Below are 17,388 nucleotides of genomic sequence, written 5' to 3'. Positions count from 1 at the left end.
CGTGGTCCACCCTCTGAGCTGCAGCCAGAGCAATCTTTTTTTTTTATAAATTTATTTATTTATTTATTTTTGGCTGTGTTGGGTCCTCGTTTCTGCGCGAGGGCTTTCTCCAGTTGTGGAGAGCGGGGGCCATTCTTCATCGCGGTGCGCGGGCCTCTCACTGTCGCAGCCTCTCCCGTTGCGGAGCACAGGCTCCAGACGCGCAGGCTCAGTAGTTGTGGTGCACGGGCTTCGTTGCTCCGCGGCATGTGGGATCTTCCCAGACCAGGGCTTGAACCCGTGTCCCCTGCATTGGCAGGCAGATTCTTAACCACTGCGCCACCAGGGAAGCCCCAGAGCGATCTTTTTAAGAGAAATCCTGTCAGTCCTCTGCTTACCCCCTCCAATGTCTTCCTGTTGCAATTTTTAAAAGAATCCAAAATCCTGCCATAGTTTTAAGGCCCTAAGTGGTCCTCACCTCTTACCACACTCCCCTTGCTCACTTTGCTCCAGCCACCCTGGCCTCCTTGCTTGTTCCCACCTGTTCCCTCCATCTGGAACACTCTTCCCCAGATCTGCTCTTGGCTGGCTCCCCTTATGCTCTGAAATGTCTTCACTGACCCCTCTATTCAATGTTGCCTCCCACCCTCAGCTACTCTCTGTTCTCATTACCTTGTTTTATTTTGTTCATAGCATTTACTGTTCTTCGAAGTTATCTATTAATTTATCAGTTTGCTTGTTTCCTGTCTGTCTTCCCTCATCAGAATGTGAGCAACTTAGGAACGGAGACTGTCTGTACCTCTGTATCCCCAGTACCTAGAATTCTACCTGCACATAGCGTGTGCTCAATAAATATTTGCTGAATGAATGGAATTATATAGGATTCCCTGTAGGAGTAGGTCCCCCTGACATGACATCAGGGAAGGCTTTCCAGAGGGCCTGTAGAAGTTGGCCCAGTTCAAGCAGAGGAATTAAAAAAAAAAAAAAAAAAAAAAGGATGTGGGAAGGTCTTCAAGCATGAAGTGTTCTGGAAACTGTACATAGTCCAATTTGGCTGGAGCAGGAGATAGGGGAGGGGAGGTCAGAGGAGTTGGAGAAGCACCGGGCAGGCCATGAAGGGCCTCCTTGTCCCTTGAGGGGTTTGAGCTCTATGCTGAGGGCAATGGCAGCCCTCAAAGGGTGTAACACCATGCAGTTGAGAAAGCACCACTGAGTGAAGAACAGTTTCCAGGGAGAAAGCCTCGGGGGCGGGGGTGAGTACTGGGAGGTGCTGTAGCCCAGGTGAGTGGTGCTGATGCCCTGGGCCACGCAAGTGGCCACGTGCAGGAGACACTGAGATGGTCTAGCCAGGATGAGGAGATGGAGTGGGCTGAGAGAGAGGCACTTGTCATCAGGTCCCCAGCTTGAGGGAGGCCACCGGAGTGGGAGCAGGTTTGGGGGAAAGACTGGGGTTCTGTTTTAGACAGATGGAATGTGGGTCCAGGTGAGAAGCAGAGACACATGTCAGTTTTGCAGAAAGACGGAGTGCTCTATGAGGTCAACTGCTGGAGGGAGCCCTCTTGGATGAGGGGCCAGGAGGATGCCGGTCTTGACGGGAGCAGTTTGGCTGGAGCAGCTTTGGTGTGTGTCAATCAGTGAATGAAGGTGAGGAAATGAGACCGGGAGCAAAGCACAGGCAGGGAGCTGACTGTATTCATATATATTTTTAAAATATTTGTTTATTTATTTGGCTGCACCAGGTCTTAGCTGCGGCATGCGGGATCTTAGTTGTGGCATGTGGGATTTAGTTCCCTGACCAGGGATCAAACCAGGGCCCCCTGCATTAGGAGTGTGGAGTCTTAACCACTGGACCACCAGGGAAGTCCCTGTATTCACATTTTAAGTTGGGGGAGATTCAAGTCCTTTGGAATGTTGAAGGAAGGATCCAGAAGAGACGGGTGTTGGTGATCCAGGAAGGGCAAGGGAATGGCTTTTGGAGTCCAAGGATGGTTCTGTTATGAGGAAGGGGTGCCTCTTCCATGGTAATAGGCCGTGAGAGCAGAGGCCAGCTTGGTCGCAGGGTGTGGAAGGTTTGGAGGCTGGAATAAGAGTTCTCAGGTGATGGCTTCTCTTTTTCCAAAAAAGGTAGGAAGATTTTCACTGGGGGAGAGGGAGTGGAGTGAGGGCTTCAGAAGACCTGGGCATGTGAAATGCCACTGAGGAGCGGGGGCAGGAGCACAGGGAAACTGGATTGTTGGGCTCAGTGAAAGTCCAGTGGAGAGTGGAGATCAGGAGTGTGCAGCAGTCTTAACGTGTCCCAAAGCAAGATGGCTGTAGGGTTTTTTCAGGCAGGAGTGATGGGAGAAACCTGGGGCAAGGGAGTCAGTGACAGGCTGGACCACTGGGTGGACTGGGGAGGGAGAGAGGTGAAGATGGGAGGGGTCAGTGCATTGGGAGGAGGACGACGACTGAGGTGAGAGAAGAATCTGGAAGCCCCCATGACTAATAGCATGGGCAGAGGCTCTGGGATGATCCTGGGACGGGTGAGGTTGGGGACATTGCTTTGGTATCCCCAGGACTTCCCTGGCGGTCCAGTGGTTGAGACTCCACGCTTCCACTTCAGGGGGCACGGGTTCAATCCCTGGTCGGGGAACTAAGATCCTGCATGTTGCTCAGCATGACCAAAAAAAAAAAAAAAGGTATCCCCTTTCTGGGGCTCGGAGTGCCTTCCAGCAGAGGCAACCATGCAAGGGAAGGGACTCATTATTTCCCCAGGATGCTTCAGGGGGCCTCAAGCCTTCCATTGCAGGGCACTGGCTCTGAAGCAGCCCCACCTGGAAGCTGTTGGAGGCTTTGGAGCTGGGCTAGAGACCAGGACTCTGGGGTCTGATGCCTCCACATGCTGCCCCATCACCAGGCTGTTCCTTGCTGGGCCCCCACCCCTTTCCTTGCAGTGGGGATAATGTGCACAGGCTTAGCCCCCCTCCCTGACCCTGGGAAGAACCTGAAGGGAGACCCAAAGGTGCCATAGGAGAGTAGGTTCCCATGGGTGAGGGGCTGAATGGAAGGAGAGGCTGGCTTCTCCAGTTCTGTCTTCCAGCCCCAGGAACTCTTCCCGCCTGCCAGGCCCCATGCATAGAATTAAAGTGCATTCACGCTCTCAAGGAATTCTTGCAAACCCTCCTAGGTGGGTGCTGTTAGCAGCCCGATTCTACCCAGGAGGCCCTGAGGCTCCGGGAAAGTGGCCTGCCTGAGGTTGGTGGTAGAGAGGAGCTAGAACCCACCACTGGTGCCTCCAGACCCCTCCCCTCCCCTGCCCTAAGAGAGTCTGGGGACCCTCTTCCATCTCAGCAGGGGCCTTAGGACCCCGACTCTGACCAGACACAGGAGTCACCCTGCTTTGGAGGGGGCTGGGTCACCGTGAGTGGTGCCCCATGTTCTACACTCAATCTAAGAGTAGGCCTTGCTCTCCTAAAGGGCCGGAGCAGTGCCGGTGCTGGCGACGGAGGCGAGGACGATGACGCGCGGGGGAAGCCAGGCTCGGACCGCGGCGGCATGACGTCCGCAGGTCAGGGGGACCCCCTCCCCGCCCCCCAAGCCGGTCTTGCTGTCCGCCCACGCGTCGGCTGGCTGGTCTGAGAAGTTCCGTCTGGGCCCGCCAGAGGGCGCCCGGGGGCGGTGGAGGGGGCTGGAGCGGGGGAACCGGGAAAGGCCGCGGCCCAGTGGGTCCCGCCCCGCGGGGTCTGCGGAGGGTCAGATGGATGGCCAGGGAATCCGGATTCAGGGGCGCTCAGTGGAGCCGGATTCTGGCGATTGCACGCCCAGGGATTCGTAGTCGAGCATTCTGAGATGCCCGGGCGGCTCGGATGCCGTCCCCCACGACCCTCCAGCCGGGAGAGAGCTGCTCCTGGATCGCGTCCGGGGCTGGTGTCCGGGCCCTGGCCCTGCGATGCCCCTGGTCGAGGAGAGGACACTTGAGAATCCACGAATAGGGGTTGGGAGTGGGAGTCCACTCTTTGGGGGGTGCGACCCCCACAACCCCTTCCGGGCCCGCCTCGGCCCCGCCCCGGCCCTAGGCCCAGCCCCGGCCGGGCCGCCCCGCCCCGCCCACTACCCTCGGCCGGGCTGGGAGCCCCGGGGGCCGCCGCAGCCGCCAGAGCGCCCGCCATGCGCGCTGCCCCCGCCGCCCCGCTGCTCCAGCTGCTGCTCCTGCTGGGGCCGCGGCTCGAGGCTGCGGGCGTCGCAGAACCGCCGCTGCCCGCCGTGGTCCTTGCCATCCTGGCCCGCAATGCCGAGCACTCTCTGCCCCACTACCTGGGCGCGCTGGAGCGGCTGGACTACCCCCGGGCCAGGCTGGCCCTCTGGTGAGAGAGACCCGGGCATTGGCATCCACCGGGCATCTATCCCCCAACCCCACCGACAGTCCGGGCTCCAGATGGCCCCATCTGCTCGCTGCCCAGACACCACCCAGACAGGCCCCTCCCTCGCAGATAGGCCCTCCGCAACCCGTGTCCCCGGACAGGACCCCTTATCCCCCTGGCCCTGCAGACTGACCTCTGAGGCCTTAGGTTGACACAGGGACACCATTCCCTAATTCTGGCCCCTATTCCTCCTCTTGGGACCTCCTCTGGGTGTAAGTTGGGCCCAGTCCCTCTTGCCCTAGCCCTCAGAGCTGAAACTGAGCCCGTGGGACCTGTGGTTGGCCTGATTTGGAGTGGAGCAGACAGGAGCAGCTGGCGTCCCCTGGGGCCCGATGTGGCACAGACCAGCAGGCCTCCGGGTTCCTGGGGAGCCCGTGAGGGTGCTGTCAGCCCTGGGCTCCATGCTGCCCTATGGGGAAGTCACACCCGTTCCCCCTTCCCCTGGGCTGGTTCCAGCCTCTCTCAGGAGAGGGGCTGGGTCCTGCGGCCAAGGGCAAAGCCCCCTTCCTGCAGTCTCTCCCCCTAGGCGTCCCCACAGGGCACTGGAATCAGAGGCCACAGTCTGTGGAAGCCAGAGCAGGGAGGAGTCCCAAGCTGAGGTTGGGGATAAACTGAGAGAAATGACCAAACTACCCTCCCTCCCCAACACATCAGAGTTGGGCTGGGTTGGAGCCAGTGGCCTGGGGAGGCTGCCCACAATTACTAGTTTGGGAGTTAGTTAGTTCCCACCCATAGAAGACTTGACACGTAGTTAATCTTCACTACTGGGGAATTGACTTAAAGGGGCAGTATCACCTAAAACCTGGGCTCTTGGCTAAGCCCCCTGCACCCCCCTCTGTCATGAGAGCCCCTTCAGAGAGGCTACTCGTGGTGGCAACGGAGCTCGGGCCCATCAGCATTTCTCAGGGATGCTCAGAGTGTGGTTTGGTCGTTATTACAACTATCTGGCGGAGGGAAGCAGCAGATCCTCTGTCCAGTCCTGACTCAGAGAGTGGAGGCGCCTGACCTGTGGTCACACAGCAGGGAAGGAAGGTAACCAGAGAATATGGCAGGTATGTTCCTCAAAGTTGAGGTACTTTTCATCCTTCAAAATGCATTCGAGTTCTGTCATCTCAGCCCCTGAGCATGCCAGGACAGCTTAAAGTTACAGGGAGAAAGTGAAGCCCAGAGAGGGTCAGAACCTGCCTGAGGTCACACAGTGGATCACAGACCTATGATTGGGACCTGGCTTCCTGCCTTCCTCTGGAGCACACCTGCCTCCTCTGCTCCCAGGAGAGGCCAGCCCTGCAAGTGTTGGTGCTCCAGGGGTCAAGGCTGCCTCAGGGTTTGGTCCTTCGGTGGCTGTGCCCCCTCACCCTTCTTCCTCCTGTGTCCTCAGGTGTGCCACAGACCACAACGTGGACAACACCACAGAGATGCTGCAGGAGTGGCTGGCTGCTGTGGGCGATGACTATGCCGCTGTGGTCTGGAGGCCTGAGGGGGAGCCCAGGTGGTGACCTGAGGGGGACGTTCTGGGGAAGATGGACGACAGCTGCAGCCCAGAGAAGGAAAGGGACAGCCCCAAGCCACAGCCTCCAGACCAGGGCTCTGTCCACTGCCCTGCAGAGAGGGACACCACATGCACCTACCCCATGGGAACATCTCATCGTTTTACCCCCTCAGGTCCTACCCAGACGAAGAGGGCCCTAAGCACTGGACCAAAGAAAGGCACCAGTTTCTGATGGAGCTGAAACAGGAAGCCCTGACCTTTGCCAGGGACTGGGGGGCCGACTATATCCTGGTAAGGAAGCCTGGCCTACAATTGGGCTTCCCACAGGTGGTGGCACCTGTCCTTGACAGAAATCTTGGCGTGACTTAACCACCTGTAGGCTGGCTCCTTCAGCTAGCAACCTGGGTCAGAACCCAGATCAGATATTGAGCTTGGATCCCTATGCTTGAGCTCAGACTGGGTACTAAGCCTGGATCCCTGGGTCAGAGCCCAGGGTATATACTGAGACTCGATCCCTGGGCTAGAGCCCAGAGTATAAACTGAGCCTAGTTCCCAGAACTAGAGCTCAGAGTACGTCTTTGGATTTACTTCCTAAAACTTCAGATAAAGTTCTTAGATCAGCAACTCGGGTGTAATCTCTGGACCCAATCCCCGAGCCAGTGCCCCAGACTAGATCCTTGGTCCAGAAACGGATCTACTGGTTTATAGGTTAGACCTCTCTGAGGGAACCCTGTTGGATCCTGGGAGACTTTCTGGGTTTCTGGAAATCTGGAATGATCCCACTCAGTGAATCCTTGGGGGACCGCAGCCCAGACAAGGCTGGGGCCTGTGACATCCCCCTCCCCACAGTTTGCAGATACGGACAACATTCTGACCAACAACCAGACACTGCGGTTTCTGATCGAGCAGGGACTGCCCGTGGTGGCCCCGATGCTGGACTCTCAGACCTACTACTCCAATTTCTGGTGTGGGATCACCCCCCAGGTAAGGCTGGGTTCGGGGGCCTCAGGAGGCTTGAGGTCTGGGAGGAGGGACGTGGAGAGACTGAAGGCCTTAGGGTCTGTGGGCCCCGGCAGGGGAACAGTGTGCTGGGGATGGAGGGGCGCCCTCTCACAGCCCGGAGCCACCCCTTCCCCAGGGCTACTACCGCCGCACAGCCGACTACTTCCCTACCAAGAACCGCCAGCGCCGGGGCTGCTTCCGTGTCCCCATGGTCCACTCCACCTTCCTGGTATCCCTGCGGGCGGAGGGGACAGAACAGCTGGGCTTCTACCCCCCTCACCCCAACTATACCTGGCCCTTCGATGACATCATCATCTTCGCCTACGCCTGTCAGGCTGCTGGTGAGGACAGCTCTCCTTGAGCATTTCTTCCAGGCCTCTAGGCCTTTGCACATGCTATTCCCTCTGCTTGACGTGCCCTTCCCCACTCTGCAATTAATCTTTTTAATTCCTGTTTGTCCTTCAGGTCGTAGCCTTTCTTGGGCCCACTGCCCCAGTAGGTTAGATGTCCTTCTGGCCGTCCCACCATGGCACTTTCATGTATTCCTTCATTAGGGAAATATTTATGGGACACCTACCAGGTGCCAGGCACTGGGGAGACAGTGGTGAGTAAAATCAGGCAGTCTCTGACCTCCTGGATCCTCCAGTCCAGTCAATCAAAGGATCACACAAATCAATGTCCAATCACAATGACAGGAAGAAGAGCTTTTTGATTATAGATGTTTTGGGAGCTTAGACTAGAGTTAACCTGTCAGGGAAGGCTTCCTGGAGGATGTAAACTTTGGGGCTGATATCTAAAGTATGGGCAGACATTAACAAGGTAGACAGAGCAGGACAGAGCATTTTAAGCAATGGGACCAGCAGGTGCAAAGGCCCTGTGGTGGCAGGGGACGCAAGAAGGCAGGCAGCTGGAGCACAGTAAACAAAGGGGGCATGGTGCAGGCTGAGGCGGGAAAGGTAGGCAGGGGCCAGCTTGTGTGGACCTGATGGGCAAGCATCTGGTCTTTAGCCTGTGGGTGTCGGGCAGCCATCAGAGGATCACGTGATTGGATTTGAACACTAGAAAATATCATTCTGTTGTTGGTGGTTATTTTTAAGATGAAGGTTACTAGAAAGTGTTTGGGTGTGGAGAATTCCCTGGCGGTCCAGTGGTTAGGACTCTGTGCTTTCTCTGCTGAGGACTCAGGTTTGATCCCTGGTCAGGGAACGAAGATCCTGCAAGCTGTGCAGCGCAGCCAAAAAAAAACAAAAAGAAAAAAAAGTGTTTGGGTTTGGATGGGATAAACCCAGTTCTGAGGAAGAGTCGAAGTTGAGAGTGAGACAGAGATACTGCTGTTGGAATAAAGATCTTGAGAAGGCTACAGAGAATGTATTTCACAGTGTGTACTCACGGGTGGCGAGGACATGAAGGCTGTCTGGTGGGTGGAGAACTCTGCTTGTGGGCGAGGTGAATTAGAAGTGATGATTTAATCAAGAAGTGTTGCACTTGGGCAAGCAGAGTGTGAGAAGTGTCCAGGGAGAAGAGTGTCATCTTTTTTGTGTGTGTGCATGAGGTGCTGGCAACATCTGCAGTGCAGAGGTGCAGGAAGAAAAAAAAAAATCAAGTGCAGAAAGCAAGTGAAGGTGAAACAAATACATGGAGAAAAAAATAAGAAGAAGCAAAAGTATTTCCTTTTTTTTTTTTTTTTTTTTTTTTGCCACACCGGGCGGCTTGTGGGATCTCAGTTCCTCAACCAGGGATTGAACCCAGGCACGGAATCCTAACCACTAGGCCTCCAGGGAATTCCCTATTTCCTTATTTTTTTCATTCCTACCTCTGCTTTGAGTATCAGCTGCTCTTTATTGGTCAGCGGTTTGTAGGAATTTCGTGAACAGGGGTTTTGTCTCCATCATTCATGCTTCCACCACCTACACTGGGCCAGGCTCTGTGCTCAATGCTGGGCCTGGGGTTAACTTTTTAATAGATACCATGTGCCTGCCCTGGAGGACTCACAGTCTATAGAAGACAAAGGCTAAATAAATAATTATAATAAAGATGATAAACATTGAAGGAATAAAAAAGGCCACTCTGGCTGCCAGGTGGAGGACAGCATGGTGGGGGCAGGCGAGGGGGTGGGGTTAAGTGTAGGGATCTGGGCAAGAGGTGATGGTGCTGGATTGGCGAGGGGGGATGGGCAGAGGTGGGAAAGATTTAGGGGGTGGAGCAACGCCCGGTGGCATCAGGTGGCTGTAGCCAAGTGTGAGTTTGCCTGCTCCTTCCTCACCTTGATCCCCCGAGGGCAGGGACTGTCTGTCTTTCTCACCACCATCGTTCCAGCAGCCAGCTGGTGCTCTAGACGCATCTATTGCATGAATAAACCATTTCGGCAGGAAGATCCCTTAGATATTGTTTGAGCCAAGCCGTTTCTCCCTCCAAGCCCAGGTGGGGACGCCGGGTCCCAGAGAGGACTCACGTGGTGGGCCACTGGCAGGACTGGGGCTAGGACCTCCCATCTGGGTTCTGAGAGCCCTACCCTGCACTCCAGTGCTCACTCCGCCTCTCTCCACAGGGGTCTCGGCCCACGTGTGCAACGAGCACCGTTATGGGTACATGAACGTGCCTGTGAAATCCCACCAGGGGCTGGAGGATGAGAGAGTCAACTTCATCCACCTGATCTTGGAAGCGCTGGGTGAGGGCTGCGAGCCGGTGTGTCCCCCCTCCCCACTGCTGGGGTTGAAGCCTCTCCCCAGCTCATTCCCTGACTCTGGGCAAGTCCCTTTTCCCGCTGGGCCTCAGTCTGCCCATCCGTACAATGGAGGCAGGTGGATTCTGTGATCTCCTGCTGGGTGTTCTGCCAAGGGGCAGGAACGAGGGGGGCTAGGACTCCAGGGCTGCCGCTGACTAGAGCCAGTAGGGACTCCTGATGGGGGGTTGCTTTCCTCTGCAGTGGATGGGCCCCCCATGTGGGCCTCAGCTCATGTGTCCCGGCCCCCAAAGAGGCCCAGCAAGATGGGGTTTGATGAGGTAAGTCCTCCCGGCCTGCAGGATTGGGGCCAGGAGGTGGGTGGGCTCTCCCCTCCCCCTGCACGCACTCCCCTGCCTCCCCTCCTCCTCCAGGTGTTTGTCATCAGCCTGGCCCGCCGGCCCGACCGCAGAGAGCGCATGCTGAGTTCGCTCTGGGAGATGGAGATCTCTGGGCGTTTGGTGGATGCCGTGGACGGCCGGTGAGGCTTCCTGGGTGGGGACAGGACCCTGTGCAGCCTGTGGGGACCGGGTGGTCCATCACGGCTCCCTGGGAAAAGCAGACAATGAGCTGAATGAGTTTGCCGTTCTAGGAGGTGTTCAAACAGGGCCTGAGTAATTCTGTCTCGGGGAGTCGCAGGGCAGACAGAACAGGACAGGCTGCCCTCCCTCAGCCCACCTGAGGGAGGAGAGTACAGTGGTTAAGGCCCAGGGTCTGGAGCTTCTGGGCGTGGTCACCAGCTGCATGACCTCCATCTCTCAGCCCTACTGTGTAAACGGCGAGTAACTGCTTTCCTCTTAGGGGTTTGTAAGGGTTCAGTGAAGATTTAGCCAGGGCCTGAAATGTAGTAAGTATCCCAAAGGTTAATAATGTCTTCATTACGATTATCAGGGTTATTCTTTTCCATCCTGAACTTAGGTCCCTGATGGGCGGGGCGGAGGTGGGAGCAGGCCAGTCGTGTTCCCCCGGCAACCAGGGGTCACACGGCCCCACGTGCCCACTGCTGTTTGCTGCATATGCCCCAGCCCTGTGGACTGCAGGATGTCCACCCTTCGCTTGGGCCGCTGCCTAAGAAGTATCTGCCACGTTCCCCGCATTCATCCTGGGGTGTGTCCCCCTCAGACTGCTGCCCCCTCCCCTTAGGATCCCCCCCGCCCGAGGTGGCAGTGGCTTTCCAGGTCCAGTCACTGATGGCTTCAGGCCACACGAAGCAGTAACAAGACTGAAACCTCCTTCCAGCCAGACTCCAGTGTGACTGTCCGCAACTTGCACAGGCCAGTTCCCCCTGGACAGGTCCCTGGCGGGCACCGCTGACCCCCTTACACCATCTGCCTCAGGATGCTCAACAGCAGTGTCATGAGGAACCTCGGCGTGGACCTGCTTCCTGGCTACCAGGACCCCTACTCGGGCCGCACGCTGACCAAGGGCGAGGTGGGCTGCTTCCTCAGCCACTACTCCATCTGGGAGGAGGTGAGGACCCCCACCCACTGCTCTGTGCCAGCACTCGTGTGACCGGGGGTTGACCAAGCACACTAACAAAGACCCGGCCGGCAGCTTTCAGCCTCCTAAGGGCCCGACCCTGTACCTTATTCACCCTGCGGTCTCCACTGAGCACCTACTGTGTGCTAGGAGAGCTTCTGCGCTGAGAACACAGGGGTGAACAGGAAGAATGCAGCCGGTCCCTCCTGGGGCAAAGGGACCAGAGCAGGGCGCAGAAATCAAGAAAGAACTAAGCTTGCCACGGAGGGGGGATGTACAGGCTGTTCGAGAGTGCGGACTGGCCTGGCCTCCTGGCCTCCTGGCCTCCTGTGGGGTCAGGGTGGGCCTCGCCATTGAGGGGCAGGGAGAAGAGCCTTCTCAGCAGAGGAAGACAGTGCGGGCACAGGCCCTGGGGCTGAAGGAGTTGGGTGTGTTCTGTGTGGGAAGAAGAAAGGCCTAGGGCTTGGCCAAGCGGCCTCAGCCCAGGGCTGGGGTGTGAGTGCCCGGGAGAGGTCACTGCCTGGACACGGCAGGAGAGGACCCGGGCCTGGCCCTCCGAGGGGCGCCCCCTCCAGGAGGTGGAGCACAGACTCACTCCTTGTTTTTATTTTCTGCTGTAGCCAGAATATGGGCGTGTGAGCTTATATTTCTGCTTTTCTGCTACCTCTGAACAGATTGAAGGATGATGTACGTTTCACCACTTACTGAGCTGATCTCATGCTCTTTTCACATTTCCAAAAGTTACAGAAAGTATTTTTTCTCAGGGATGTGTGGGGCTAGGGTCTTCCTCCCCCCCCCTCCCCCCCGCCTAGCTTCCTCGAGGAAAGCTCCAGAGGCGGAAGTGAGGAGCCAGGCCCTGGAGTCCAGCAGATGCGGTTCAGATCCCAGTTCTGCCACTTCCTGGCTGTGTGTCCTTGGACGAGTGGGTTCATCTCCCTGTGTCTCCATCTCCTTGCTGCAGTACGGGGACATCGTACCTCCTGAGGGTCCCTGGAGATGAACACTGTGGCCCCAGTGCTCAGTGACTGCAGCAAGGGTTCTGATTGCCATTGTGATCTGCTTGGAGAGCAAGACTCTGCCCTCTGGACCCGTCTTCCATCAGGAGAAACCACTCAGAGATGGGTCCCCTTCCCCGAAGGTCACGTAGCACAAGGGCAGGGCTCACAGGCCCCCTTGCTTTGCCGGCCTGATTCGCGGCCAGGGGTGGAGGGAAGAAGGGAGGCCCTCCCAGCCTTCAGCAGCTGAGCGACACAGCCAGGGCTGACCATTCGGCCTGTAACTGAGGCCAGGAGTGTCTGTCAGGGTCAGCCAGGTGGGAGGGGACAGCCCGAGTCTAAAGAGGCTCCCCCACCGTGTACCACAGGTGGTTGCCCGGGGCCTGGCCCAGGTCGTGGTGTTTGAGGACGACGTGCGCTTTGAGAGCAATTTCAAGATGCGGCTGGAGCAGCTGATGAAGGAGGTGGAGGCGGAGAAACTTCCTTGGGACCTGATGTAGGCAGCCTGTGCCCCCAGGGGCCGGGGAGAGGGGTGGGCCTCCAGGGGTCTGCCTCCTCCTGAGGGGTCCTGGGACATCTACAGTGACTTCTGGGACCCCTGGTGTCACCTGCAGCTACCTCGGCCGGAAGCAGGTGAACCCTGAGGAGGAGGCAGCCGTGGAGGGGCTGCCGCACCTGGTGGTGGCCAGCTACTCCTATTGGACACTGGCGTACGTCCTGAGCCTGGCCGGCGCCCGCAAGCTGCTGGCCTCCCAGCCCCTGCGCCGAATGCTGCCCGTGGATGAGTTCCTACCCATCATGTTTGACCAGCACCCCAAGTGAGCCTCAGATGGGGGCAGGGCAGGGTCAGTCTGTCCTGAGAGCCCACCTCAGCAAGTAGTAAGTCCCCTCACTGGGCAGGTGGAGAGACTGAGGCTGGCAGGGCTGAGTCAATTCCTTCTGGTCACCAAGGAATAGCCCAGCTTAGCCTTGGAGTCAGACCAATCTATGTGTGAATTCTGTGATGCCCTGTGGTTTTCAGTCAAGCGATTTTCCTGTTCTGTGCCTCAGTTTCCCCATCCGGAAAATGGGGATAAGAGAAATCCTGCCTCAGGATTAGATGGGGAGGGCGGTCAGGTGCTCTGGGGGTGAGGTGCCTGGCTCCGGGCTGGCATGGGTCTGGGTGGAGGGGCCTACCCCAGCCCCCCTGAGCCAGCCTCCCGCCTCCCAGCGAGCAGTACAAGGCACACTTCTGGCCGCGGGACCTGCGGGCCTTCTCAGTCCGGCCCCTGCTCGCTGCTCCCACCCACTACGCGGGGGACGCTGAGTGGCTCAGCGACACAGAGACGTCCTCGCCCTGGGACGATGACAGCGGCCGCCTCATCAGCTGGAGTGGCTCTTATAAGACCCTGCGGGACCCCCGCCTGGACCTGGCCGGCAGCAGTGGGCACAGCCTCCATCCCCACCCACAGGATGAGCTCTAGGTGCGCCTCGGTTTTCTCTCCCCTTTAACGACTGACTCTGTGTTTGGGTCTCCCTTTCCTCTTCTCAGCTGTCTTCTCTCTCTCCCTCTCCCTGTCTTGGGCTTTCTCTCTCTCTGTCTCTGTTTGTATCTTTGACTGTGTCTGCATTTCTCTGTCCACCTCTAACTCCCTCTCTCTCGCTCTCTTTCTCTCTGTCTATCTCTATCTCTTTGTGTCTCTCACTATCTCTGTGTCTGTTTCTGTCTCTGTCTCTCACTGTCCAACTCTAGTTCTTTCTACTTCTCTCCTCTTACCTCTCTTGTCCCACCAGGTCAGGGTGGTGACTCCAGAGAAGCACCCGGGAATAGGCCATAGCTGTCCAGGGAGCAGAGCAAGAGCCGCCACCAGGAACCATAGACCCAGTAGAGACCTGGCTGCCACCTTGGGCATGGCCACTCTGCCCTCTGGACCCGTCTTCCATTGGGAGAAACCACTCAGAGATGGGTCCCCTTCCCCAAAGGTCACGTAGCGCAAGGGCAGGGCTCACAGGCCCTCTTACTTTGCCAGCCTGATTCAGAGCCTGGGGTGGAGGGAAGAAGGGAGGGCCCCCAGCCTTCAGTTTCAAGCTGGGCGGACACAGGAGCCCTGCCCCCAGCTAAGGACCCAGCTGCTGGGGCCCCTCTGCCGCCTTCTACCTCCACCCCAGCTCCCTACCCAGCTTGACACATGGGTCTCACCTGCCACCCTCTTCCCTGGCCAGTGGGAAGTGCAGGGAGGTGGGAGGAGGACCCAGCACACAGTAGGCCCTCAATAAAAGCTGGCTGGGATTGCACTTTATACTTTTTAACTCATGGTTGAGCCTCTTTGCGTGTCCTGAGGGCTGGGAGGGAGGCGTTCCTGATCTGTGGTTGAGCAGGTAGAGAGACAGAGAGGGGAGGGCAGCCTAGAGAAGGAGTCAGGCGATTGATCTGGCATGACCTCCTTAGTCTGCTCATTGGTAAAGTGGAGGTGGGAGGAGAAGTATCTCACGGGCCAGGTGGGTATAAAGTAGCCAGGCCTGGAGCCCAGCCCACAGTGAGTGCTTTACCCACTGCGGCTGTCATGGTCATCACCGGCCTCACCTTGCTGGCCAGGGTGGGCCCAGGCCAGACCGAGGGCTGCTGAGGCCTCCCTGCCTTTGGATCTTCACTTGTGCAGTTGGAACCCCTTCCCTGGAAGTGGCTGGGGAGATCCAGGGCTCCCCTCCCGCCCTAACTAGTGTGGCAGCCAGAGGGCGCAAGGTGGCAGAACCTGGACCTTGTGGGCCAGGGCGCCCTCTGCTGGTTTGGGGCCAACAACGGGAAGGGAGCCTGGGGCATCTGGAATCTGCCCCCTGTGCTCTGGGTTACTTCCAGCAGCTTCACCTTCTTCTGCTCTCCTGCTTGGGAACTGCTGGCCTTCCTCCCTCCCCACGCCTGTAAGGCCCAGCAACTGTCTCCAGTGCCTGCACTCAGGCAGCTGGAGGGGATGGGGAGGTGGGTCCTTGTCTTGTCTGTAGCTGCCGTGGCCTCCACCAGCGCAGGACCTGCCATCTCCAGGTTTCCTTCTTCAGAGGAGCCTCTCCCTCATGCAGCCCCTTGACTTGGTCTTGTAAGCACCTGGGTCCTGGCAGAGTCAGTCAGGCACCCCCTGGGGCTGGGCTTTCCCTCCTTCCGTACCAGGGATGAGGTCCCGCTGGCCTGGCTTTGGTTCCAGAGCCTGGCATGGCTCTGAGAAGGACTTTGGGCCAGAGCTGTGGAACGGGTGCTTTGTTCATTCCAAGACCAAAAGCCATTGATTCTGGATGGCTATGACCTTGAGTAAGTCACTTCTCCCTTCCAGGCTCCAGGCGTCCCTTTCATTCATTAAAATGAACATTTATTGAGCACCCTCTATGGGCCACGTTTAGATACTAGGGATACAGCGGTGAATAAAACTGTCCCCAAAAATCCCTGACCTCATAGAGCTGACGTTCTAGTGAAGGAGGCAGACAAAAACGGAGAAGCAAATATTGGAGGGTGGTAAGTCCTACAGAACAAAATGAGGGAGGAAATATCAAGCATGAGCTGAGAAGGTAACACATGAACAAAGACTTCAAGGAAGTAAGGGGACGAAGTATGGGGATATGGGAAAGAAGACCATTCTAGGCCAAGGGGGCAGCATATGCAAAGGCCCTGAGGCAGGAACGGGACTGGCAGGTTCAAAAGACAGGGAAGATGCCACTGTGGCTGGAGCAGAACGAGCAAGGAGGAGCCAAGTTCTGGAGGTGATGGAGCCAAGGTCAGGGCCAGAGCACGGAGGGCCTTGGAGGTCATTTTGGCGTTTACTCTGAGACAAGGAGCCCCTGGAGGGTTTGAGGCAGAGAAATGACACAATCTAATTTTTATTTTAACATGATTACCCTGGCTGCTGTAATGAACTGTAGTTGGATCCAGGGTAGAAATAGGGAGATGGGTCAGAAACCCATTGTATTAATCCAAGTGAGACATGATGGTGCCCCAGACCAGGGTGTTAACAGTGGGGGTGGTGAGAGGCAGCAGCAGAATTTCAGGAGGAGACACTGACACGCCACCGCTGGGAGCTGCTCCCTGCGCTGCCTAGCAATGGTCAACCCCTCTGTGTTCTTCCACATTGTCAGCGAGCCCTTGGGCTGCATCTCCTTCAAGCTGTTTGCAGACAAAGTTCCAAAGACAGCAGAAAACTTCCGTGCTCTGAGCACTGGGGAGAAAGGATTTGGTTATGAGGGTCCTCCTTTCACAGAAGTATTCCGGGATTTATGTGCCAGGGTGGTGCCATCATGGCACTGGTGGCATCCAGCTACAAGGAGAAATTTGATGACGAGAATTTCACCCTGAAACACACAGGTCCTGGCACCTTGTCCGTGGCAAATGCTGGACCCAACACAAGTGGTTCCCAGTTTCTCATCTGCACTGCCAAGACTGAGTGGCTGGATGGCAGGTGTGTGGTCTTTGGCAAGGTGGAAAAGGGCATGAACGGTGTGGCAGCCATGGAGCACTCTGGTTCCAGGAATGGCAAGACCAGCAAGAAGCTCACCACTGCTGTCTGTGGACAAATCTTATAAATCTGACTCGTGCTTTATCTTAAACATCAGCCCATTCCTTCCGTAGCTCGGTAGAGCATCCCTCACCCTCATCTGCTTGTGGCATCCTATAATCTTTGTGCTTTTGCTGCAGTTCTTTGGGTTTCACATTTTCCATTCCCCGCTCCAAGTCTAGCTGAATTGCAGAGTTAAGTTTATGATTATGAAATTAAAGCTAAACAGCAACAGAGAGAGAGAGACATAGACAGATTGAGGATGATGTCAAAGTTTTGGACCCAAATTACTAGAAGAATGGAACTGCCATCAACAGAAATGGAGAAAACTACAGAGTGTGGGGGAGGGGACTGGCTTGGGGGCGGGGCAGGAGATCATTTTCAGATGTGCTACATTTGAGATTCAGGTGCAGGTGTCAATTAGGAGTTAGATACACGAGCCTGGGATTCAGGTGTCGGGTCTGGGCTGGAGATAGAAGCTTGGCATCCCCTGTCCTGACCCAGAAGTCCTGGCCCCAAACCACACACTCCACCACCTGTTACCTGGGGAGCTGGTTGAAATGCAGATTCCTGCCCCCTCCTAATTCTCCTGCCCAGGGTTCTGATTCAGTAGGTTGTGGGTGAGGCCTGACTGTTTTTGAACAAAACTATCGCAGGTGATTCTGAGGAGCTGACAGGTTTGGGAACTGTAGCTAAATCTACATACAGTAAAATTTACTTTGATTTTTTTTTTTTGAATGAATGATTCTCTAAATTCTATAGTGCTTTACAATTTTCAAAAGTTTCACACACATGATTTCATATAATT

General features: G+C 56.6%; 1 protein-coding gene and 1 pseudogene across 2 annotated transcripts; both read left to right on the top strand.

The window, feature by feature from the left end:
- The first annotated feature begins 4,051 nt into the window (after positions 1 to 4,051).
- Positions 4,052 to 14,355, top strand: CERCAM (cerebral endothelial cell adhesion molecule). The gene is made up of 13 exons (XM_082468345.1): positions 4,052 to 4,322; positions 5,758 to 5,868; positions 6,042 to 6,159; positions 6,718 to 6,852; positions 7,007 to 7,211; positions 9,419 to 9,538; positions 9,797 to 9,873; positions 9,967 to 10,073; positions 10,930 to 11,062; positions 12,435 to 12,562; positions 12,681 to 12,884; positions 13,277 to 13,529; positions 13,840 to 14,355. Exons 1-12 carry the CDS (start codon positions 4,126 to 4,128, stop codon positions 13,527 to 13,529), a joined length of 1,788 nt encoding a protein of 595 aa, XP_082324471.1. The 5' UTR covers positions 4,052 to 4,125; the 3' UTR covers positions 13,840 to 14,355.
- Positions 14,356 to 14,485: 130 nt separating this feature from the next.
- LOC309663820 (peptidyl-prolyl cis-trans isomerase A pseudogene) lies at positions 14,486 to 16,632 on the top strand (annotated as a pseudogene). Its single transcript has one exon. The product of its transcript is annotated as a peptidyl-prolyl cis-trans isomerase A pseudogene (transcript).
- The last annotated feature ends 756 nt before the right edge of the window (positions 16,633 to 17,388 follow it).

Source organism: Balaenoptera physalus (genome assembly GCF_965194825.1).
Source record: "Balaenoptera physalus genome assembly, chromosome: 7".
In the NCBI taxonomy this organism is placed as follows: domain Eukaryota; kingdom Metazoa; phylum Chordata; class Mammalia; order Artiodactyla; family Balaenopteridae; genus Balaenoptera; species Balaenoptera physalus.
This window is presented reverse-complemented; position numbering and strand designations above follow the sequence as displayed.